We start from the raw sequence: 24723 nt of genomic DNA on the forward strand, positions 1-24723 counted from the left end.
GCTACGTGCTTCAGCACTAGGCAGACCTTCAGCACTAGGCAGACATGCATAGAGCCATGGCTTCAATGCCACCGAACACCTTTGGGATGAATTGGAACGCCGACTGCGAGCCAGGCCTAATTGCGTAACATCAGTGCCTGACCTCAATAATGCTCTTGTGGCTGAATGGAAGAAAGTCCCTGCAGCAACGTTCCAACATCTAGTGGAAAGTCTTCCCAGAAGAGTGGAGGTTGTTATAGCAGCAAAGGGGGGACCAACTCCATATTAATACCCATGATTTTGGAATGAGACGTTCTTACGAGCAGGTGTCCATATATATATATACAATTGTGCAAGTTTTCCCACTTAAAAAGATGACAGAGGCCTGTATTTTTCATCATAGGTACATTTCAACTATGACAGACAAAATGAGAATTTAAAAAATCCAGAAAATCACATTGTAGGATTTTTTATGAATTTATTTGCAAATTATGGTGGAAAATAAGTATTTGGTCACCTACAAACAAGCAAGATTTCTGGCTCTCACAGACCTGTAACATCTTCTTTAAGAGGCTCCTCTGTCCTCCACTCGTTACCTGTATTAATGGCACCTGTTTGAACTTGTTATCAGTATAAAAGACACCTGTCCACAACCTCAAACAGTCACACTCCAAACTCCACTATGGCCAAGACCAAAGAGCTGTCAAAGGACACCAGAAACAAAATTGTAGACCTGCACCAGGCTGGGAAGACTGAATCTGCAATAAGTAAGCAGCTTGGTTTGAAGAAATCAACTGTGGGAGCAATTATTAGGAAATGGAAGACATACAAGACCACTGATAATCTCCCTCGATCTGGGGCTCCACGCAAGATCTCACCCCGTGGGGTCAAAATGATCACAAGAACGGTGAGCAAAAATCCCAGAACCACACGGGGGGACCTAGTCAATGACCTGCAGAGAGCTGGGACCAAAGTAACAAAGCCTACCATCAGTAAGACACTACGCCGCCAGGGACTCAAATCCTGCAGTGCCAGACGTGTCCCCCTGCTTAAGCCAGTACATGTCCAGGCCCGTCTGAAGTTTGCTAGAGAGCATTTGGATGATCCAGAAGAAGATTGGGAGAATGTCATATGGTCAGATGAAACCAAAATATAACTTTTTGGTAAAAACTCAACTCGTTGTGTTTGGAGGACAAAGAATGCTGAGTTGCATCCAAAGAACACCATACCTACTGTGAAGCATGGGGGTGGAAACATGCTTTGGGGTTGTTTTTCTGCAAAGGGACTTAGACGACTGATCCGTGTAAAGGAAAGAATGAATGGGGCCATGTATCGTGAGATTTTGAGTGAAAACCTCCTTCCATCAGCAAGGGCATTGAAGATGAAACGTGGCTGGGTCTTTCAGCATGACAATGATCCCAAACACACCGCCCAGGCAACGAAGGAGTGGCTTCGTAATACGCATTTCAAGGTCCTGGAGTGGCCTAGCCAGTCTCTAGATCTCAACCCCATAGAAAATCTTTGGAGGGAGTTGAAAGTCCATGTTGCCCAGCAACGGCCCCAAAACATCACTGCTCTAGAGCAGATCTGCATGGAGGAATGGGCCAAAATATCAGCAACAGTGTGTGAAAACCTTGTGAAGACGTACAGAAAACGTTTGACCTCTGTCATTATCAACAAAGGGTATATAACAAAGTATTGAGATAAACTTTTGTTATTGACCAAATACTTATTTTCCACCATAATTTGCAAATAAATTCATTAAAAATCCTACAAAGTGATTTTCTGGATTTTTTTTCTCATTTTGTCTGTCATAGTTGAAGTGTACCTACGATGAAAATTACAGGCCTCTCTCATCTTTTTAAGTGAGAGAACTTGCACAATTGGTGGCTGACTAAATAATTTTTTCCCCCACTGTATATGAACAGTATATATATATATATATATATATATATATATATATATACAGTGCCTTGCGAAAGTATTCGGCCCCCTTGAACTTTGCGACCTTTTGCCACATTTCAGGCTTCAAACATAAAGATATAAAACTGTATTTTTTTGTGAAGAATCAACAACAAGTGGGACACAATCATGAAGTGGAACGACATTTATTGGATATTTCAAACTTTTTTAACAAATCAAAAACTGAAGAATTGGGCGTGCAAAATTATTCAGCCCCTTTACTTTCAGTGCAGCAAACTCTCTCCAGAAGTTCAGTGAGGATCTCTGAATGATCCAATGTTGACCTAAATGACTAATGATGATAAATACAATCCACCTGTGTGTGATCAAGTCTCCGTATAAATGCAACTCCACTGTGATAGTCTCAGAGGTCCGTTAAAAGCGCAGAGAGCATCATGAAGAACAAGGAACACACCAGGCAGGTCCGAGATACTGTTGTGAAGAAGTTTAAAGCCGGATTTGGATACAAAAAGATTTCCCAAGCTTTAAACATCCCAAGGAGCACTGTGCAAGCGATAATATTGAAATGGAAGGAGTATCAGACCACTGCAAATCTACCAAGACCTGGCCGTCCTTCTAAACTTTCAGCTCATACAAGGAGAAGACTGATCAGAGATGCAGCCAAGAGGCCCATGATCACTCTGGATGAACTGCAGAGATCTACAGCTGAGGTGGGAGACTCTGTCCATAGGACAACAATCAGTCGTATATTGCACAAATCTGGCCTTTATGGAAGAGTGGCAAGAAGAAAGCCATTTCTTAAAGATATCCATAAAAAGTGTCGTTTAAAGTTTGCCACAAGCCACCTGGGAGACACACCAAACATGTGGAAGAAGGTGCTCTGGTCAGATGAAACCAAAATTGAACTTTTTGGCAACAATGCCAAACGTTATGTTTGGCGTAAAAGCAACACAGCTGAACACACCATCCCCACTGTCAAACATGGTGGTGGCAGCATCATGGTTTGGGCCTGCTTTTCTTCAGCAGGGACAGGGAAGATGGTTAAAATTGATGGGAAGATGGATGGAGCCAAATACAGGACCATTCTGGAAGAAAACCTGATGGAGTCTGCAAAAGACCTGAGACTGGGACGGAGATTTGTCTTCCAACAAGACAATGATCCAAAACATAAAGCAAAATCTACAATGGAATGGTTCAAAAATAAACATATCCAGGTGTTAGAATGGCCAAGTCAAAGTCCAGACCTGAATCCAATCGAGAATCTGTGGAAAGAACTGAAAACTGCTGTTCACAAATGCTCTCCATCCAACCTCACTGAGCTCGAGCTGTTTTGCAAGGAGGAATGGGAAAACATTTCAGTCTCTCGATGTGCAAAACTGATAGAGACATACCCCAAGCGACTTACAGCTGTAATCGCAGCAAAAGGTGGCGCTACAAAGTATTCACTTAAGGGGGCTGAATCATTTTGCACGCCCAATTTTTCAGTTTTTGATTTGTTAAAAACGTTTGAAATATCCAATAAATGTCGCTCCACTTCATGATTGTGTCCCACTTGTTGTTGATTCTTCACAAAAAAATACAGTTTTATATCTTTATGTTTGAAGCCTGAAATGTGGCAAAAGGTTGCAAAGTTCAAGGGGGCCGAATACTTTCGCAAGGCACTGTATATATATATATATATATATATATATATACAGAAATAGCTGAATAGTATGGCCTTGACTAGAATACAGTACATACATATGAAGTTAGTAAATAGTTTGTAAACATTATTAAAGTGACCAGTGTTCCATTATTAAAGTGACCACTTATTCCATGTCTTGATACATAGGGCAACAGCCTCTAAGGTGCAGGGTTGAGTAACCGGGTGGTACCCGACTAGTGACAGTTTCTATGTTCTGGGCGGAGGTTGGCTAGTGATGGCTATTTAACAGTATGATGGCCTTGAGATGTAAACTGTTTTTCAGTCTCTCGACTGAAGCTTTGATGCACCTGTACTGATCTCGCCTTCTGGACGATAGTGGGGTGAACAGGCCGTGGCTTGGGTGGTTGATGTCCTTGATGATCTTTTTCATCTTCCTGTGATATCGGTACTGTAGGTGTCCTGCAGGGCAGTCAGTGTGCACCCGGTGATGCGCTGGGCACACCGCACCACCCTCTGGAGAGCACTGCGGTTGCGGGCGGTCCAGTTGCCGTACCAGGCTGTGATACAGCTTGAAAGGATGCTCTCAATGGTGCATCTGTAAAAAGTTTGTGAGGGTCTTAGGGGCCAAGCAAATTTTTTCAGTCTCCTGAGGTGAAGTGGAGCTGTTGTACTACGTCGTTATTTGTCTGTTTGTGGCCCGCCTGTTAGCTTGCACGATTATTTGCCATTCTCCTTCAACCTCTCTCATCAACAAGCTGTTTTTCGGCAACAGGACTGCCGCTGACTGGATGTTTTTTGTTTTTCCCACCATTCTCTGTAAACTAAATTTCTGAGATAGTGGATCCGGTGGGCCTGGCACTGACAATCATACCACGCTCAAAGTCTCTTAGGTCACTCATTTTATCCATTCTAACGTTCAATCGAACAGTAACTGAATGCCTCCATGCCTGTCTGCCTGCTTTATATACAGTAGCAAGCCACAGCCACTTGACTCACTGTCTGTAGGAGCGATCCATTTTCGTGAACATGGTACCTAATTAACTATCTGGTGAGTGTATGTTCACACCGTGAAAGGGAAGTTAATATTTAGTGAAATTTGTGACTATCTATCTTGTTTAATCTAGTTTTTAACTAGCAATCATATTTACAATCGTACATTTCAATTGATTCAATTTTTTTATGAAATACTGTATATGTTCTTATTCAAGATATGACCCTAGTTGAACCTGTGAAACTGTAATAGGACCACTAAGAGGCTGTAAGAAGATGCACAAAGAGGAAGCAATCACAGCAATCACGGTGAGACATTTACACATCACTCTCAAGCTAAAGCAGAAGAGATCATTGGCTAATTGGTAGATGGCTTTAGCATCCCTGTAAGAAAACTCAAAGAGCTAATCTGACAGTTTAGTATGGCTAAACAGAAAAGAATGAATGGTGGAGATCACAGTAATGAGCAGTTAGAGGTATGGAATTGGAAAGCATGGCTCTTGCGGGTGCACTTACAAAAATAACTCCATGCACTGCCGTATTGCTGAGCACTTTGGTGATTGCTAAGCAACTTTGGATCTCCATACTAGGCAATGAGGGTGGAAGAGTCATTATGTTCCTAACTTGACAGTAAGCAGTCAGTAATACTCAGTTAAAATAAAAAACTCAAGGAGAGTATTTTAATTTCAGTTATCAATGTTGGGTAAAATAGCCCATCCAAAAATACAAAGAACATTCTAGTCTGATCACTCGCTGTGAGGTGAGAGTTCACCATAGAAGGTATCCACACCAACACTCTGAGCTCAGAGGTTTGCTCATGTTATATCATATGGGCATAGTACAATTGGTATGTCATCAAATCGCTGCAGTAGCCTACACGTCACTGTATCTAATACAAAGTCCAACAACGCAGCAAAGGCAGGAGGAAGTGTGATGTATTATGCAGTAGAAAGGAACAAAATGAATATGACAAAACAAACTAATTAACTTCTCCCCTGTATAATCTTGTTAGATTCAGCTAATTTAGCAGACTTTCATAAACTGACGCACATGAAAATAAATAATGTGCTGCACAGTTTCTGCTCAAAACAACAGAACAGAGTGTCACTTCGACAGTCACTGTTGTGTACGACTCACATACATTTCTTATCAAAGCTTTTTTTCCCAGTGCACTTTATTAAGGCCCAGGATTTAATGGTGCCATTTCATACACAGCTCCTTAATAATGATAGCACAGACATCTCTTGTGTTTCATCTGGCTGGTGCCTTGCTGGTAGCAGAGCTATCATTCTGTTTTTCCAATAGTGTCTGGGATCTGTTCCCTACACTGGGCACAAAACTTAAAACACCGCCCAGCACCAAACACAGTGCAGTAGGTGTCAAAATAATGCATCTTCAGAATCATCATAACCATGCAGTTTAACATCACCATTCTCTACAGTCTCCAGGTCAATAATATCAGTCACCAGTCATCCTCACAAATACTATTGTCATTGACATATTGTTTGTATACAAAAGCATGAACATTAATATTTGGATACACTTGAGTACCAGCTGTTAGAATAACATTCTCAGTCTTTGGTTCCTGAGCATGAGGATGACACAGTACATGACAGCAGAGATACAGCAACATCAGTAGAGACACAGCAACATCACTTCCTTGTGGCAGACAGAGAGACAGGACCTCCATGGCTTCACTACCCGGGGATGGATTGAGTTGACATTGACAGGAAAACATCCCATTCAGATGTCTTCGAAGCCGCTGTCAGATATCTGCTGATGTATAGGTGTTGGACAGGACTGACGTAACTGACTAAATCAAGGGGTAGTAGGGGTGTGTGAAAGTGTGTGTGTGTTTTTCTGTCTGCCTGTTTGTGAACATGCATGTGTAAAAAAGATATAGCAATAGTATTCCCAACAATCCAAACAGCTACTGATCACTTCTGTTCCATAATCTGATTTAATGATGTCATTTCCCCAAGGTTATGTTAGTTCCCGTAGTGTAAATCCAACGGCTCATTTGATTTATAGCCACTCTTTGGGATTTGTATGATAATTGCCAAGATTTACATCGCTCTATTCCAGAGTGACATTTAACAGACTACTCAAGATATGTCAGGGAAAAACAATACGTTAAATCCACAGAAAAACAATACTGTAAAACCACAGAAAAACAGTACTGTATATCCACAGTCACAGCAAAGATTGTCAAGACACATAAGCAAAGGCCAGTCTATTTAGTGTACCACAGTGAGCTCCACAGAGGTTTTAGTGATAAATGTAATTTGTGACAGACTTATCGAAAGAAAAGTATGCATTCATTACTCGTAAAGAACAGAAAGATAAGTTCATGTCAATGTTCACCAATGCGTACAGCAGTTCAGAATGCGTTGGTCCATCATAGTTCAAGCCAAATGCAATTGAAGTCTGGTGTGCATTCAACTGATTTGATTGTTCATCACATTCTTATGGCACAGTACATTCCATTCAGCTACGTAGTTACTGTCACTAATGCAGTCCTTTAATGTCAAACCACATTCATGATCATGGTTTCATCCTAAGCATTATGAAACATTCATACAGTGCTTTACTGTGGCCATGACACCCAGAAAAATAAATCCATTAAGATCCATAGTAAAACACCTTTGAACATCAATACTAAATGTTCCTATGCATACTTTGCTACTGACACATTCAACGCTACATTCTTCTCACTGCGATCTTGAGGAGACATCTCACATTCTCAGAGTGTCAGAGACATATATGTTATCTCCGCACTGTTGTACTCATATCTCCCGCTCCACAGCTCTACACTAGAACTCCTCTTCATGGACCGTGGTTCCCACTGGGGGGGCTTCTGCTGCCATCTGTCCCACAGAAAGGCCTGGTCACAGTGAGACTTCCCTGGGTTGTCAGTGGCTGTCTCCCCCTCCGGAGCTTCAGGGTCCTCACAGACATCCATGACAGAGTGATCTGTGGCTTCCCCTGTGGCATCCTCTAGCTCCATGGGTGCCAGCTCAAATGCGGACAAGCTAATGCTAGCTGGGTCTAGTAATATTAGTGGATCTAGGTCTAGGAAGACTGGTTCTGGGTGGCACATCGTGGCTGGTTCCAGGGCTACTGAGTCTGGGGTGAATGGACTGCCCAGTCCGAGGGAGACCGGGCCAGGTGAATGCACTGTAACTTGGTCCTGTGGTTCTGAATCTTCAGGGAACTCTATAGGTAGGTCTTCATTCATGTGATCTAATCGGTACTCAATAGCTGGGTCCACACACACTGATTCCATTCGGTATATAGAGGGGTGGTCCGGACTGGGGGGGCTCAGAGAAACTGGGTCTGGTGGTGTGTACATGGCGATTGGGCTGAGGTCTGATGAACTCACACTAACTGTCTCCAGAGGTTCCAGAGGATCCAAGAAGACTGAGTCCAGATCTGATTCATCTGAGGAATTGAAGGTGGTTAAGACCAAATGGACCACAAATTGATCAGTTGGGCACTCAGTGGCCTGGTCCACTGGTTCTGGAACAGGTGGCCATTCTGGCTCCAGAGACTCATCAAATTCATCAAAGGAGTCTATGGTGACTGGATATGCACGCACGACTATTTCTGATGGGAACATGTCGGAGTCTAAGGGGAATGGATCTGGGAGGTCTGGAAGGCAGACAGTGGCTAAGTCCTGTGATTCTGGATCAGATGGGATCAGACACACATCCAGTGATTCTAAATCAGTTGGGCTCTCTGGTGTAACTATGACAGTTGGGCAAATGGTAACTGAGTATTGATCAAGTTGCTCTGATGAGCACACACTGGTATTAGACAGTGGCTCTATCTCTGGTGCTGTTGAGACTATAGGGCCTGGGTCTAAAGATTCAGTATCTGACAGACAGACAGGAAGTGCCTGGTGTACAGGAGCTGTGTCTTGAGCCACTGGATCTTGCTGGTGCACAGTGACATCTTCCACAGATTCTGGATCTGATGGGGACAAGTCAGAGTCTGACTCTTGTGGTGGGGACACAGTGACCTCGGGTACTGGATATGGTAGGTACGTCACTCTTGGTTCTGGGACTAGGGGTTTCACATTAACTAAGTCAATCGATTCTGTATCGGAGCGGTTCACAATAGCTGGGTCCAGCTTGTGTGTTTCTTCAGGGCACAGATTAGCTACGTCTGTGGGCTTGTCTGTTTCTACACTGTACACATTAGCTACGTCTGTGGGTTTGTTTGTTTCTACACTGCACACATTAGCTACGTCTGTGGGCTTGTCTGTTTCTACACTGCACACATTAGCTACGTCTGTGGGCTTGTCTGTTTCTACACCACACACATTAGCTACGTCTGTGGGCTTGTCTGCTTCTACACAGCACATATTAGCTATGTCTGTGGGCTTGTCTGTTTCTACACTGTACACATTAACTATGTCTGTGGGCTTGTCTGTTTCTACACGGTACACATTAGCTACGTCTGTGGGCTTGTCTGTTTCTACACTGTACACATTAGCTATGTCTGTGGGCTTGTCTGTTTCTACACTGTACACATTAGTTACGTCTGCGGGCTTGTCTGTTTCCAAACAATACACGTCTGTGGACACTGGATCTGGAGAGCACACAGTATTTGGGTACTGCTGCTCTGAATCTACGGGGTCCTCTATGGCTGGATCCACAGACTGTGCTTCTGAGGAGCTCATGCTGACTGGGCCTGGAGATAACTGATCTGATAGGCTCTTAGTGTTCTGGTCTTGTGCTTCTGGGCGAACCACAGAGGTTGATGAGTCTACTGACGCTGGTTCTGGCTGGATCATGGTGACTGGATCCACAAATACGGAATCTAGAGTGATCGGGATAGAACCCTCTACAAACAGTGATGCCGGACGACTTAGAATGGCTGGGTCCATTGAGATCTGTTTAGGAAGATGGCGCCTCATGACGGCCTGCTTCTCTTGTACCTCGTCCTCCTCAGGACAATTAACGGCTGCGTCTGCCGTGCTCTGTCTCACCAGCACCTTGATCCTGGCCTGCGTCCCTACAGACACTTGAGCCACTTTAGCCCGTTTCCCAGCCGTCCATGTTCCCCCAGCCACCCCTTCTCCCCCAGCCGCCCCTTCTCCCCCAGCCGCCCATGTTTTCCCAGGTTCTCCCCCAGCCGCCCATTTTCTCCCAGCAACCCCTTCTCCCCCAGCCGCCCATTTTCCCCCAGCCGCCCCTTCTCCCCCAGCCGCCCATTTTCTCCCAGCCACCCCTTCTCCCCCAGCCGTCCATGTTCTCCCAGCCACCCCTTCTCCCCCAGCCGTCCATGTTCTCCCAGCCACCCCTTCTCCCCCAGCCGCCCCTTCTCCCCCTGCCGCCCATGTTCTCCCAGCCACCCATTCTCCCCCAGCTGCCCCTGCTCCCCCAGCAGCCCCAGGATGTGGAGACCACGTGTTGTAGTGCTGCGTGAAGGTGTTGAAGTTGCTATTGAAGGCCCTGAGCTCAGTGCACAGGTCCCTCCTGAGATCAGACAACTCACGACGCATGGCCGACACTTCCTCCTTCCACTGCATGCTGATCGCTGCAGCTAGGTGGGCTGACTCCTTTATACTGGCCTCGATGGCTTTGGGTGAGGGCCTCTCTGGGGCCTGGAAGCTAGGTTTAGGGGGCCTGAACAGGCTGGGTGAATCAGGGGGCCCAGATTGAGGTTTGGCTGTGGCACCGGTACTGTCTTGGAGGTACAGTCTGTTTCTTCTGATAGGGCAGCCTAGATCGTCATGGGCCAATGGGACTATGTCTGCTACGTCTCGACGTACACTGGCCTGGTACTCAGGTAAGCTAGTGGCTTCCTGTGCATATTTTCCCTCTGGAAGACAAAGGTAAATATGTGTAGTATGTTGTCAGGTCACAGGTGTGAGCAGCTGGAGAGAATGTGCTAGTGTTAGCCACCAAGCACAGACATCAAGTCATGCAGTTTTTAAGTTAAGGAATGTATGAGTCAAAATAAGACTTGAAATTGTCTCATGTCTTCAGTGTCTAAAAATCATTATTATAGTCTTTCCTTGGATCTACGAAGCTACATAAGGAAACCTTTCGGAAAATAAAACATTTTGGTTATCAATATTACACTAAACGTTCATAGTCCCATTTTGACTCATATTTCTGATTATAGTTTACACTGCCTTCTCAATCTCAAATGAAACTGTATCATGCTCTTGCATGCTTCTCATCTTTTCACTGCACAAAGACAGACCCCAAAACACATGACAAAGAACAAGATACTGTAAAAACCTACTGTATGTATGGTATTCATACCTTCACCACAGATATGATACAGGTGTAACTTTGTGCACTGAAAAGAAGCAAAGATGAGCAACACATCCCCAACCACTATCAGGAAGTATATGAACCCTATTGAACATCATGAGGTCCAGTATGACCTATCTACCTGAAGTCAGAGGGTGGAACCAATCGTCCAAAGATTCCTGACATCAGACACACCCCATCCTCCACACCATAGATTGCATGAAATTGCCATGACAAATTTAAAGATTATGTTTTAGTTTGTTGAGAAAGCAGTGTAAATAACTGGTGAAAATCTGTCAAATGCACAATTCTCCAGATGCCCACACCTTCTCTGACCCCTCCCTAATATCATTGGTAGAACTCCACGGTAGAAAGAATGGGTCTTCACTTCTTTACCAGGGGAAGGATGTTGTTGTTTTTGTGTCTATCCAGAAATGGGAAACAATGTCATTGCTACGGTTTATCCTCTGGCGAAGTAGATGACCTTACAGGACCGTTTGCTGAAATGATTTTTATTCACTCAGTGTCATATTTGCAGTTTATTTTATTCCACATAAAAAAATATAACTCTTGTTTTTGTGACCTCAATTGTATTGGCCAGTGCAGTCATTACCTGCCACATGAGACACCAGAATCTGTGGGAATTGAACTGGAGAACCTGTGGGAACTGAACTGGAGAACCTGTGGGAACTGAACTGGAGAACCTGTGGGAACTGAACTGGAGAATCTGTGGGAACTGAACTGGAGAATCTATGGGAACTGAACTGGTGAAGCTGTGGGAATTGAACTGGAGAATCTGTGGGAATTGAACTGGAGAATCTGTGGGAACTGAACTGGAGAATCTGTGGGAGAGAAAACTCAAAGCCGTTGCTGTGGCAACAATGTGTATGCATCACAATGTGGTTTGTAAGTACAGGTAGATAAAGCTGTCGTAAACCCATTCAGTCATTAAGACTCTGGAGTTGAAGGACTGTTCATCTGAGCACTATTTCCCCTGCCCAGAGTTTCAGCTGAGAACACACGCAAAGTATCTGTGGCTTATCATGAAATAAGGTATAGAGCCAGATTGTGCTGAAGGCGATTAAGTCCATCAACTAAAAGAAAAAGCTATAGTAAGGAAACAGCAGAGGGAGAAAAAACAATCCATCCTCACTTAATCTGAAAAGGTCTCGTGATATAATGTTCACTTCATGTGCCTGCAGAATCATTTCAATAGGGTTCATATCTTCACTCTCTGATATTATGTGGAATGAGAATATGAATGACTGAATTGAAAATGCAATATGATGGATTGACTCCAAGCAACTCATAAACTATACTTGAATATGCTCTGTATATATCAACAATCAGGAAATATGTAAAAGTGGTTCATGCAGATGTATGGAGCCATTTCATAAAGCACTTCAAGAGCAGAGAGAGCATCACAAGAAATGTCATGTGCATGTTGTTAATTTCTTAATTCTCACTTGATATAACATTTTGATATTTACAAACGGGAACTGTACCCTTGTGTATAAGGTTTACTTTGCATGGCTATATCAACTTATCATCCACTTTGGAATCAGAGATCAGCTGTCATCTCAATTGTGTTCATACTCTACTGTATACAGTATGTGTTGTATCTGTTAATGTGGTGCAGTCCCCTCCTCCCCTGTTGTTCTGACCTGCTGTGGCCCTGATGGTAGAGGTGAGGGTGGAGGAGGTCATGGTGGGGATGCAGTCATCATCCTGGGAGTAGCCAGCCTGGATGGCCCTCAAGTAGCTGTGGCTCCGTGTCCGGAAACAGCCGGGCAGGTCCAGAGCCTCCACAGCCTGAGATTCCACCTCACTGAACACCGACTCACAGACTGACTCAAACTGACCGTTTATCTCTGTCTCACTCACCTGGAGGAGAGAACAGCAGGGTGAGAAAGGGTAAATTCAATGAAAGTTCTTGTCTTTGTGGGAAAACATTAATTGGTTGTATACAACGTTTGATGTTATGCTCTTTTCTTCCTTTTAATAAAAAAGTGTTTGCTTGAAATGGCTACCAGCTAATTGCCAGGAGAGCAAATATTTGAAAAGGAGAACGTCTGCAAATGTATTGTTCATTTGAGCATTGTCTTGATGCGCGTGATTACTTGATTACTTAGAGAAATGTCAAGCATATGACTTGCTCACCAGGACAATGTTTTTTGTTTGTTGTTTGTTGTTTTTCTCAATTCCTCCAGTTTGCCACAGTTGCCTAAATAATGCATTCTGAAAGCCAGATCTATGTTGAAATGTGTAAAGGATTAGAGGAAGTCAAGGTGACATATTCTAGTGGCATAGCATACGGTATGAGTGTTAGTTCCCTCTGAATCCCCTGAGACAATGTGTCCTGATCTCAACAGAACCATTATGTGGCAATCTTAATATCCTGAGACAGAAGTGCATCTTGCGATATAGAGATATCAATTTAAGGAAGTTTAAATGGTCCGATGTGTATCTCACCATTCCCATTTGGCAATCCTGAGAATCGTAGATAAGGATCCTGTTCTATTGCGAGATATATAATCTTGTAATAACCTCAGCAGGGTGCCGTGGAGGCAGAGATAAAGCCAGAGAATTAGCGGGAGAGAGGTTGAGCTTTTAAGACTTGGGACAAATCAATACACTCCGACTTTAAGAGTGAGATTTAGATCTTAAATGAACATAAACCAGACACATAAAAGACTCAAGACTCAATTTTGCACAAATGCACAAATATATGAGGGGGTAAGAAAGTTTGATAAAAGTATATGCATCTAAAGGAGGGTCAAGACTGAATGAAGGAAGAGAGAAGGATGGCAAGCTACAGTATGGAACATCATATAATATCCCATTGTCTTCCGACGGGTGGCTTCATTCTAACGTGAAACGCGTTGCCAGAGTCTGAGCAGACGTCCGTCACGATATCTGACGTAATACAATGATTATATCTTGTAAATATCATTGCTATAGGCCAGAGACTCACCTGGCTAACCTGGCTAACACAGCTGGCCTGGCTGAGAGTGCTGATTGCCCGCATGTAACTCTGGTTCCTGGAGCGGAATTGGGCTGTTGGGAGAGGTGGCTGCCGATAGTTATAGATGGTGGAGGGCTCCAGGGCCAAGCTGGGGTGGGGGTGAATGTCTCTGGAGGCCTGCACCTGGAAGCTCTGACTGAATGGAGAGAGAGAGACGACAGAGAGAGAAAGAGATTGCAGAGAGAGAGAGAGAGAGAGATGGCAGAGAGAGAGACGACAGAGAGAGACGACAGAGAGAGAGATGGTAGAGACACAAATAGATAGAAAGGGAGATTATTATACTTGTAAAGGGGTCGTAGAAATTGGCTTAATAATTTTAAGTAAACATAGTTTGACAAATTTGTCACATGGCCACAGGTCTTACAAAAGGGAATAAAACAGTTAAGTGTTAATTACTTCACGGCAGGCATCCTCTGGGTGAGCTGAACTTCAGACTGAGACTGATTATGACATTGCATTGACCAAGAGAGGGGGGATCTTCCTCCCTCCACTAAATAATTTCTGTGTTCAACAGTGTCCCCGAAATGGCAATTCGATTTGCTATTGTGCTGAAGCAGCCAATCAATGCTTGGAGATGAGGGAAATGCAAATGAGGAGCTAGTTAGCAAGCAGAGCAAGCATTTCTAAGATAGCAGGAGAGTGTCAGCCAGGTCAATTAAATGTGCTTCCCCATAAGGGAAACAGCCTTCACTCACGCCGTCACAGAGATGCATACAAAGCTCTCTATCGCTCTCCATTTGGCAAATCGGACCATAACTCTATCCTCCAGATTCCTGCTCACAAGCAAAAACTCAAACAGGAAGTACCAACACGGAAGTGGTAAGATGAAGCGGATGCTAAGCTACAGGACTGTTTCTCTAGCACAGACTGGAATATGTTCTGGGCATCCGATGGCATTAATAACTTCTTTGGGATAGGGGGCAGCATTTTCACTTTTGGATGAATAGCGTGCCCAGAGTGAACTGCCTCCTACTCAGTCCCAGATGCTAATATATGCAAACCACTGCTCTGCGGGTCGTCTTTGAAGACTTCCTGGGACAGAGAGAGAAAGAGGGTGAAGGAGGCATCTTTCCAGCAGACGCCATGGAGCTGTGGCCAGGAGCGCCAAGAGCTACGCTTAAGTCATGGAAATTATGGAAGGCACAGCTTGTAATTGTTTAAATGGTCAGCCTCACTCTCCTCCTTTCTCTTCACGGGCACAACGTTCAAACCAGAAGGCTCTGTTTGGGGATGTAGTGAATGGGCCTGTGATTTCAGGCTGCCTGACTCAGGCCCTCTCCTGTCCCTAACCACAGGGTTGATGTGCACTGATGTCGGTCATGGAGGATTTGTCCTGAGGGGAGGTATTTTGTGTCTTTCTAGTGGGTGAGACAGACTGGACACCATCCTTCACGTGACGTCAAGTAGTAAAAGTTAAACATGGTTTGTGGTGAACACGATCAAGAACACTCCTCAGCAACAGAGAATGGAAAAATAGATGGTAACTTGACATGTTTATTAAAACTTCTTGGTGACAGGGGGGCAGTATTGAGTAGCTTGGATGAATAAGGTGCCCAGAGTAAATAAGGTGCTTGCTACTCTGTCCCAGATCCTAATATATGCATGTTATTAGTAGTATTGGATAGAAAACCCTCTGAAGTTTCAAAAACTGTTTGAATGATGTCTGTGAGTATAACAGAACTCATATGGCAGGCAAAAACCTGAGAAAAAAACAAACAGGAAGTGGGAAATCTGAGGTTTGTAGTTTTTGAAGTCACCCCTATTGAATACACAGTGGGATATTGGTTATGTTGCACTTCCTAAGGCTTCCACTAGAAGTCAACCGTCATTAGAATGTTGTTTCGGCTGCTACTGTGATGTGGGACCGGATGAGAGCTCTTTGAGTCAGTGGTCTGCCTACAGCCTCCTTCTCAGTCACGCGCTTTCACTTGAGAGGTAGCTCTCGTTCCATTGCTTTTCTACAGACAATGGAATTTTCCGGTTGGAACATTATTGAACTTTTATGATAAAAACATCCTAAAGATTGATTCTATACTTAGTTTCACAAGTTTCTTTGACCTGTAATATAACTTTTTGAACGTTTCGTCCGAATGGACCAGATCGCGCATTTGGATTTGTTTACCAAACACCCTAACAAAAGAAGATATTGGACATAAATGGACATAAAATATGGACATTATCGAACAAAACAAACATATATTGTGGAACTGCGATTCCTGGGAGTGCATTCTGATGAAGATCATCAAAGGTAAGTGAATATTTATAATGCTATTTATGAATAATGTTGACTACCCAACAATGTGGATATTTCTCTGTCTGGTTTGGGCTCTGAGCGCCGTTCTCAGATTATGCTTTTTCCGTAAAGTTTTTTTGAAATCTAACACAGCGGTTGCATTAAGGAGAAGTGTATCTATATTTCCATGTCTAACAATTGTATTTTCATCGACATTTGTAATGAGTATTTCTGTGAATTCAAGTGGCTCTCTGCAATATCACTGTAACACGCCAATGTAAAATACGATTTTTGGATATAAATATGAACTTTACCGAACAAAACATACATGTATTGTGTAACATGAAGTCCTATGAGTGTCATCTGATGAAGATCATCAAAGGTTAGTGATTAATTTTATCTCTATTTGTGCTTTTTGTGACTCCTCTCTTTGGCTGGAAAAATGGCTTGGTTTTTCTGTGAGTTGGTGGTGACCTAACATAATCGTTTGTGGAGCTTTCGAAGCTGTAAAGCATTTTTGAAATCGGACACCGTGGCTGGATTAACGAGAATTGTATCTTTAAAATGGTGCCTAATACTTGTATGTTTGAGAAATTTGATTTATGAGATTTCTGTTGATTTATATTTTGCGCCCTGCAATTTCATTGGCTGTTGGCTAACGGAACCCCAGTCCTAGACAAGTTAAGGAGTTTACCACATCAGTCAACAGCTTCATTAATAAGTGCATTTACAACATTTCCCCACGCTAAATGCCTTCTATGCTCGCTTCGAGGCAAGCAACACTGAACCATGTGTGAGAGCACCAGCTGTCCCAGACAACTGTAGAATCAGGCTCATAAGGCCGCAGGGCCAGATGGATTATCAGGAAGCGTACTCAGAGCATGCGTTGACCAACTGGAAAGTGTCTTCACGGACATTTTCAACCTTTCTCTGACCCAGTCTGTAATACCTACATATTTCAAGCAGACCACCATAGTCCCTGTGCCTAAGAATACCAAGGTAAGCTGTCTAAATGACTACCGCTGTGTAGAAATCACATCTGTAGCCATGAAATGTTTTGAAAGTGGTAATAGCTCACATCAACACCATCATCCCAGAAACGCTGGGCCCCCTCTAATTCGCATACAGTTCCAACAGATCCACAGATGACGCAATCTGTATTGCACTCCACACTTCACTTTACGACCTGGACAAAATGAACACCTAAGTGAGAATGCTATTTATTGACTACAGCTCAGCGTTCAACACCATAATACCCTCCAAGCTCATCACTAAGCTAAGGACCCTTTGACTGAACACCTCCCTCTGCAACTGGATCCTGGACTTCCTGATGTGCCACCACCTAGTGTTGAGGGTAGGCAACATCACCTCCGCCAAGCTGACCTTCAACACAGAGGCCCCCAGGGGTGCATGCTCAACCACCTACTATACTCCCTGTAAACCCATGACTGCGTGGCCACTCGTGACTCCAACACCATCATTAACTTTGCCGACAACACGATGGTGGTAGGTCTGATCACCGATGACGATGAGACAGCCTATAGGGAGGAGGTCAGAGACCTGGCAGTGTGGTGCCAAGACAACAATCTCTCCCTCAACATTGGCAAAACAAAGGGGCTTATTGTGAATTACAGGAAACAGAGGGCCAAACACACCCCCATTCACATCGATAGGGCTGTAGTGGAGCGAGAGCTTCCTGGGTGTCCACATCACTAAGGACCTACTGTATCATGGTCCAAACACACCAACCCAGTCATACAGAGGGCACAACAATGGCTCTTCCCCCCCAGGAGGCTGAAAAGATTTGGCATGGGCCCTCAGATCCTCAAAAAGTTATACAGCTGCACCAATAAGAGCATCCTGATGGGTTGCATCACCGCTTGGTATGGCAACTGCTCGGCATAAGACTACAGACGGTAGTGCGTACGGCCAGTACATCACAGGGCCGAACTCCCTGCCATCCAGGACCTCTATACCAGGCCGGGTCAGAGGAAGGCCTAAAAAATTGTCAAAGACTCCAGTCACCCAGGTCATAGACTGTTTTCTCTGCTACAGCACAGCAAGCGGTAGCGGAGCGAAAAGTCTGGAACCAAAAGGTACCTGAACAGCTTCTATCCACAAGCCATAAGACTTCTGAACTAAAATGGCTGATACTAAATTATTTAACTTCATATGGAGGAATAAATGTAAGTATTTAAGAAAAGCGCTAATATGTAGCACCCAAAATGAGGGAGGATTGAATGTTCTGGATTTTAAAACCTCTATAATCTTTAAGATCAAATGGATACAGAACCATTTAAGAAATAAGGATAGCATTTGGACTATAATCCCTAATTTAATATTCCAACAGAAACCTGCTCCTTTTACTCTCTGTTCTGTACGTAATAGACGATCAGCTCTGATAGCCTTTAGCCGTACCCTTATCCTACTCCTCCTCTGTTCCTCTGGTGATGTAGAGGTTAATCCAGGCCCTACAGTGCCTAGCATCACTTCTACTCCCCAGGTGCTTTCATTTGTTGACTTCTGTAACTGTAAAAGCCTTGGTTTCATGCATATTAACATTAGAAGCCTCCTCCCTAAGTTTGTTTTATTCACTGCTTTAGCACACTCTGCCAACCCGGATGTCCTAGCCGTGTCTGAATCCTGGCTTAGGAAGACCACCAAAACCCCTGAAATTTCCATCCCTAACTATAACATTTTCCGACAAGATAGAACTGCCAAAGAGGGCGGTGTTGCAATCTACTGCAGAGATACCCTGCAGAGTTCTGTCATACTATCCAGGTCTGTACCAATACATTTCGAGCTTCTACTTTTAAAAATCCACCGTTCCAGAAACAAGTCTCTCACCGTCACTTGCTATAGACCACCCTCTGCCCCCAGCTGTGCCCTGGACACCATATGTGAATTGATTGCCCCCCATCTATCTTCAGAGCTCGTGCTGCTAGGTGACCTAAACGGGGACATGGTTACCACCCCGGCCATCCTACAATCTAAGCTTGATGCCCTCTATCTCACACAAATTATCAATGAACCCACCAGATACAACCCCAAAACCGTAAACACGGGCACCCTCATAGATATCATCCTAACCAACTTGCCCTCCAAATACACCTCTGCTGTTTTCAACCAAGATCTCAGCGATCCGTAATGAGTCTACGTTCAAACAACCACCCCTACTTACTGTCAAATGCTCCATAAAACACTTCAGCGAGCAGGCCTTTCTAATCGACCTAGCCCGGGTATCCTGGAAGGATATTGACCTTATCCCATCAGTAAAGGATGCCTGGGTATTCTTTAAAAGTGCCTTCCTCACCATTTTAAATAAGCATGCCCCATTCAAAAAAAATTGAACCGGGAACAGATATAGCCCTTGCTTCTCTCCAGACCTGACTGCCCTTGACCAGCACAAAAACATCCTGTGGCATTCTGCATTAGCATCAAATAGCCCCCGTGAAATGCACATTTCAAGCAGAAATTTGCATCCTGTAGCACAAACTCAGAAAAGTTCTGGGACACTGTAAAGTCCACTGCACTGACGCTAGAAAACACTGTCACCACCAAATCCACTATGATTGAGAATTTCAATAAACATTTTTCTACAGCTGGCCATGCTTTCTACCTGGCTACCCATACCCTGATCAACAGCCCTCCACTCCCCACAGCAACTGGCCAAAGCCTCCCCCATTTCTCCTTCACCCAAATTCAGATAGCTGATGTTCTGAAAGAGCTACCAAATCTGGACCCCTAAAAATTAGCCGGGCTAGACAATCTGGACCCTCTCTTTCTAAAATGATCTGACGAAATTGTTGCAACCCCTATCACCAGACTGTTCAACCTCTCTTTCATATAGTCTGAGATCCCCCAAAGATTGGAAAGCTGCCGCGGTCATCCCCCTCTTCAAAGGGGGAGACACTCTAGACCCAAACTGCTACAGACCTATATCTATCCTACCCTGCCTTTCTAAGGTCTTCGAAAGCAAAGTTAACAAACGGATCACCGACCATTTCGAATCCCACTGTACCTTCTCCACTATGATATCTGGCTTCCGAGCTGGTCATGGGTGCACCTCAGCCACGCTCAAGGTCCTAAACGCTATCATAACTGCCATCGATAAGAGACAATACTGTGCAGCCATATTCATCGACCTGGCCAAGGCATTTGACTCTGTCAATCACCACATTTTTATTGGCAGACTCAACAGCCTTGGTTTCTCAAATGATTGCTGTGTTAACTAACCTCCAGACGAACTTCAATGTCATACAACTTTTCTTCTGTGGCCTCCAACTGCTCTTAAATGCAAGTAAAACTAAATGAATGCTCTTCAACCGATCGATGCCCGCACCTGCCCGTCCATCATTACATCATTACTCTGGACGGTTCTGACTTAGAATATGTGGACAACGTCAAATACCTAGGTGTCTGGTTAGACTGTAAACTCTCCTTCCAGACTCAAATGAAGCATCTCCAATCCAAAATTAAATCTAGAATCGGCTTCCTATTAAAGCATCCTTCACTCATGCTTGACTTCGGCGATGTCATTTACAAAATAGCCTCCAACACTCTACTCAATAAATTGGATGCCGTATATCACAGTGCCATCGGTTTTGTCACCAAAGCTCCATATACTACCCACCACTGCGACCTGTACGCTCTCGTTGGCTGGCCCCCGCTTCATACTCGTCGCCAAACCCACTGGCTCCAGGTCATCTACAAGTCTCTGCTAGGGAAAGCCCCGCCCTATGTCAGCTCACTGGTCACCATAGCAGCACCCACCCGTAGCACGCACTCCAGCAGGTATATCTCACTGGTCACCCCCAAAGCCAATTCTTCCTTTGGCTGCCTTTCCTTACAGTTCTGCCAATGACTGAAACAAACTACAAAAATCACTGAAGCTGGAGACTCATCTCTCCCTCACTAGCTTTAAGCACCAGCTGTCAGAACAGCTCACAGATCACTGCACCTGCAATAGCCCATCTGTAAATAGCCCATCCAACTACCATCCCCATACTGTATTTATTTATATATTTATCTTGCTCCTTCGCACCCCAGTATCTCTACTTGCACATTCATTCATATAACATATACAGTGCCTTGCGAAAGTATTCGGCCCCCTTGAACTTTGCGACCTTTTGCCACATTTCAGGCTTCAAACATAAAGATATAAAACTGTATTTGTTTGTGAAGAATCAACAACAAGTGGGACACAATCATGAAGTGGAACAACATTTATTGGATATTTCAAACTTTTTTAACAAATCAAAAACGGAAAAATTGGGCGTGCAAAATGATTCAGCCCCTTTACTTTCAGTGCAGCAAACTCTCTCCAGAAGTTCAGTGAGGATCTCTGAATGATCCAATGTTGACCTAAATGACTAATGATGATGAATACAATCCACCTGTGTGTAATCAAGTCTCCGTATAAATGCACCTGCACTGTGATAGTCTCAGAGGTCCGTCAAAAGCGCAGAGATCATCATGAAGAACAAGGAACACACCAGGCAGGTCCGAGATACTGTTGTGAAGAAGTTTAAAGCCGGATTTGGATACAAAAAGATTTCCCAAGCTTTAAACATCCCAAGGAGCACTGTGCAAGCGATAATATTGAAATGGAAGGAGTATCAGACCACTGCAAATCTACCAAGACCTGGCCGTCCCTCTAAACTTTCAGCTCATACAAGGAGAAGACTGATCAGAGATGCAGCCAAGAGGCCCATGATCACTCTGGATGAACTGCAGAGATCTACAGCTGAGGTGGGAGACTCTGTCCATAGGACAACAATCAGTCGTATATTGCACAAATCTGGCCTTTATGGAAGAGTGGCAAGAAGAAAGCCATTTCTTAAAGATATCCATAAAAAGTGTTGTTTAAAGTTTGCCACAAGCCACCTGGGAGACACACCAAACATGTGGAAGAAGGTGCTCTGGTCAGATGAAACCAAAATTGAACTTTTTGGCAACAATGCAAAACGTTATGTTTGGCGTAAAAGCAACACAGCTGAACACACCATCCCCACTGTCAAACATGGTGGTGGCAGCATCATGGTTTGGGCCTGCTTTTCTTCAGCAGGGACAGGGAAGATGGTTAAAATTGATGGGAAGATGGATGGAGCCAAATACAGGACCATTCTGGAAGAAAACCTGATGGAGTCTGCAAAAGACCTGAGACTGGGACGGAGATTTGTCTTCCAACAAGACAATGATCCAAAACATAAAGCAAAATCTACAATGGAATGGTTCAAAAATAAACATATCCAGGTGTTAGAATGGCCAAGTCAAAGTCCAGACCTGAATCCAATCGAGAATCTGTGGAAAAAACTGAAAACTGCTGTTCACAAATGCTCTCCATCCAACCTCACTGAGCTCGAGCTGTTTTGCAAGGAGGAATGGGAAAAAATGTCAGTCTCTCGATGTGCAAAACTGATAGAGACATACCCCAAGTGACTTACAGCTGTAATCGCAGCAAAAGGTGGCGCTACAAAGTATTAACTTAAGGGGGCTGAATAATTTTGCACGCCCAATTTTTCAGTTTTTGATTTGTTAAAAAAGTTTGAAATATCCAATAAATGTCGTTGCACTTCATGATTGTGTCCCACTTGTTGTTGATTCTTCACAAAAAAATACAGTTTTATATCTTTATGTTTGAAATGTGGCAAAAGGTCGCAAAGTTCAAGGGGGCCGAATACTTTCGCAAGACACTGTACATATATATATTCTGCACATCTACCATTCCAGTGTTTAATTTCTATATTGTAATTTTTCGCCACCATGGCCTATTTATTGCCTGTATATAGACCTTTTCTACTGTATTATTGACTGTATGCTTGTTTATTCCATGTGTAACTCTGTGTTGTTGTATGTGTCGAACTGCTTTGCTTTATCTTGGCCAGGTCGCAGTTGTAAATGAGAACTTGTTCTCAACTAGCCTACCTGGTTAAATAAAGGTGAAATTATTATTTATTTTATTTTTTTAATTGTTGGGATATAATTCTTACTCAAATGCAATTTTTATATGGGTAAAATCCCTTGAGAAATTTCATAAACAAGTACTTCTAACTTGGAACCCAAACTTTCCCCACATGGGTATACAATCTAGAATAATAAAGACATAAAATACAAAAACAAGTCTTTATTTTTCCAGAACCGGTTTGACAACAAAAAAATTTGGTTATATTATTATTGAATAATGATGGCCAACTATATGATTATCAAGAATTTATGAGAACACACAATGTTACATTCACTCCTGAGGAGTATCAAGTTGTTGTTAGAGCTGTCCCTAAAGGTGCTATTCTTCTTTTAGGAGAATATAACAATACTCCAAGTGCAACTGTTGAGGATTTTGTAGACTCAATACAATTAGAAGGAATTGACATTTTAAACTATAAATGTAATAACATGTATATAAGGAAACTATCAATATGTTACTATTCCCTCTGCTAAAATGTACTGGAATGCAGCCCTAGGACAAGTGAACTGGAACAAAGTTTCATTATTGTCTGGTAAATATTGTATATCTAATAAGGTGATTGAAGTATCATACAAACTCATTAATAGAATCTACCCTGTAAAGACATTTATTATACACAGATTTAAAATAGCTATTGATAACAAATGTGTATTTTGTGGTTGTGTCCCAGAAACTCTTGGCCATTCATTTTGGTACTGTTCTTATGTCAGAAGACTTTGGAGTGAGTTAAAATATTTTATTTTAAAAGAAACAACTATTAATGTTAATCTGAGAGACTGATGTTATGTTTTAGTGTGATCCAAATGATATGGACCCTGATTTAACTTCCATTGTTCATTTGTTTATCGTTCATGGAAGATTCTTTATCCATAAAATGAAGTGGGCAGAGAACAAGCCCCTCTTCACATGATTTAAGATAGAATTGAAATATTATTTTGAAATTATCAGTAAATGTAAAAACAAAAAGTAATACGCACCATAAAAGTACTTAACAAATAGAAAATGAATCTTGATACATAATACCCTGCCTGTTAGGTTTATGTACTCTTGTTTGTATATTTCTGTTTAAAAATAAATCAAATAAAAGACTTCTGAACAGTTAATCAAATGTCTAGCCGGACTATTTACATTAACCCCCTTTCTTATTTCTTTCTTTATCTTCATTTATTTACACTGACTCCTGGCACTGGCTCTATGCACACTCACTAGACTCTACCCACGCACTCATACACACTACACTGACTCCTGGCACTGGCTCTATGCACACTCACTAGACTCTACCCACGCACTCATACACACTACACTGACTCCTGGCACTGGCTCTATGCACACTCACTAGACTCTACCCACGCACTCATACACACTACACTGACACTCCATCACACTCACTGGACTCTACCCATGCACTCACACACACTACACTACACTACACAGCGTAGCCTAGTGGTTAGAGCGTTGGACTAGTAACCGGAAGGTTGCGAGTTCAAACCCCCGAGCTGACAAGGTACAAATCTGTCGTTCTGCCCCTGAACAGGCAGTTAACCCACTGTTCCCAGGCCGTCATTGAAAATAAGAATTTGTTCTTAACTGACTTGCCTGGTTAAATAAAGGTTAAAAAAAAAAAAAAAAAACACTGACACTCCATCACACTCACTAGAATACTCATACACACTACACTGACTCCTGGCACTA

General features: G+C 43.2%; 1 protein-coding gene across 1 annotated transcript in view; it reads right to left on the reverse strand.

The window, feature by feature from the left end:
- LOC139374309 (disks large-associated protein 2-like) overlaps positions 1-24723 on the reverse strand; it is an 84818-nt gene that overhangs the window by 24570 nt on the left and 35525 nt on the right. Inside the window, exons 4-5 of the mRNA XM_071115342.1 lie at positions 13781-13967; positions 12471-12690 (exon numbers count right to left, since the gene is read on the reverse strand). Coding sequence (XP_070971443.1) covers positions 12471-12690; positions 13781-13967 — 407 coding nt within the window. The remainder of the gene's footprint in view (positions 1-12470; positions 12691-13780; positions 13968-24723) is intronic.

Source organism: Oncorhynchus clarkii, chromosome 19 (genome assembly GCF_045791955.1).
Source record: "Oncorhynchus clarkii lewisi isolate Uvic-CL-2024 chromosome 19, UVic_Ocla_1.0, whole genome shotgun sequence".
NCBI lineage: Eukaryota > Metazoa > Chordata > Actinopteri > Salmoniformes > Salmonidae > Oncorhynchus > Oncorhynchus clarkii.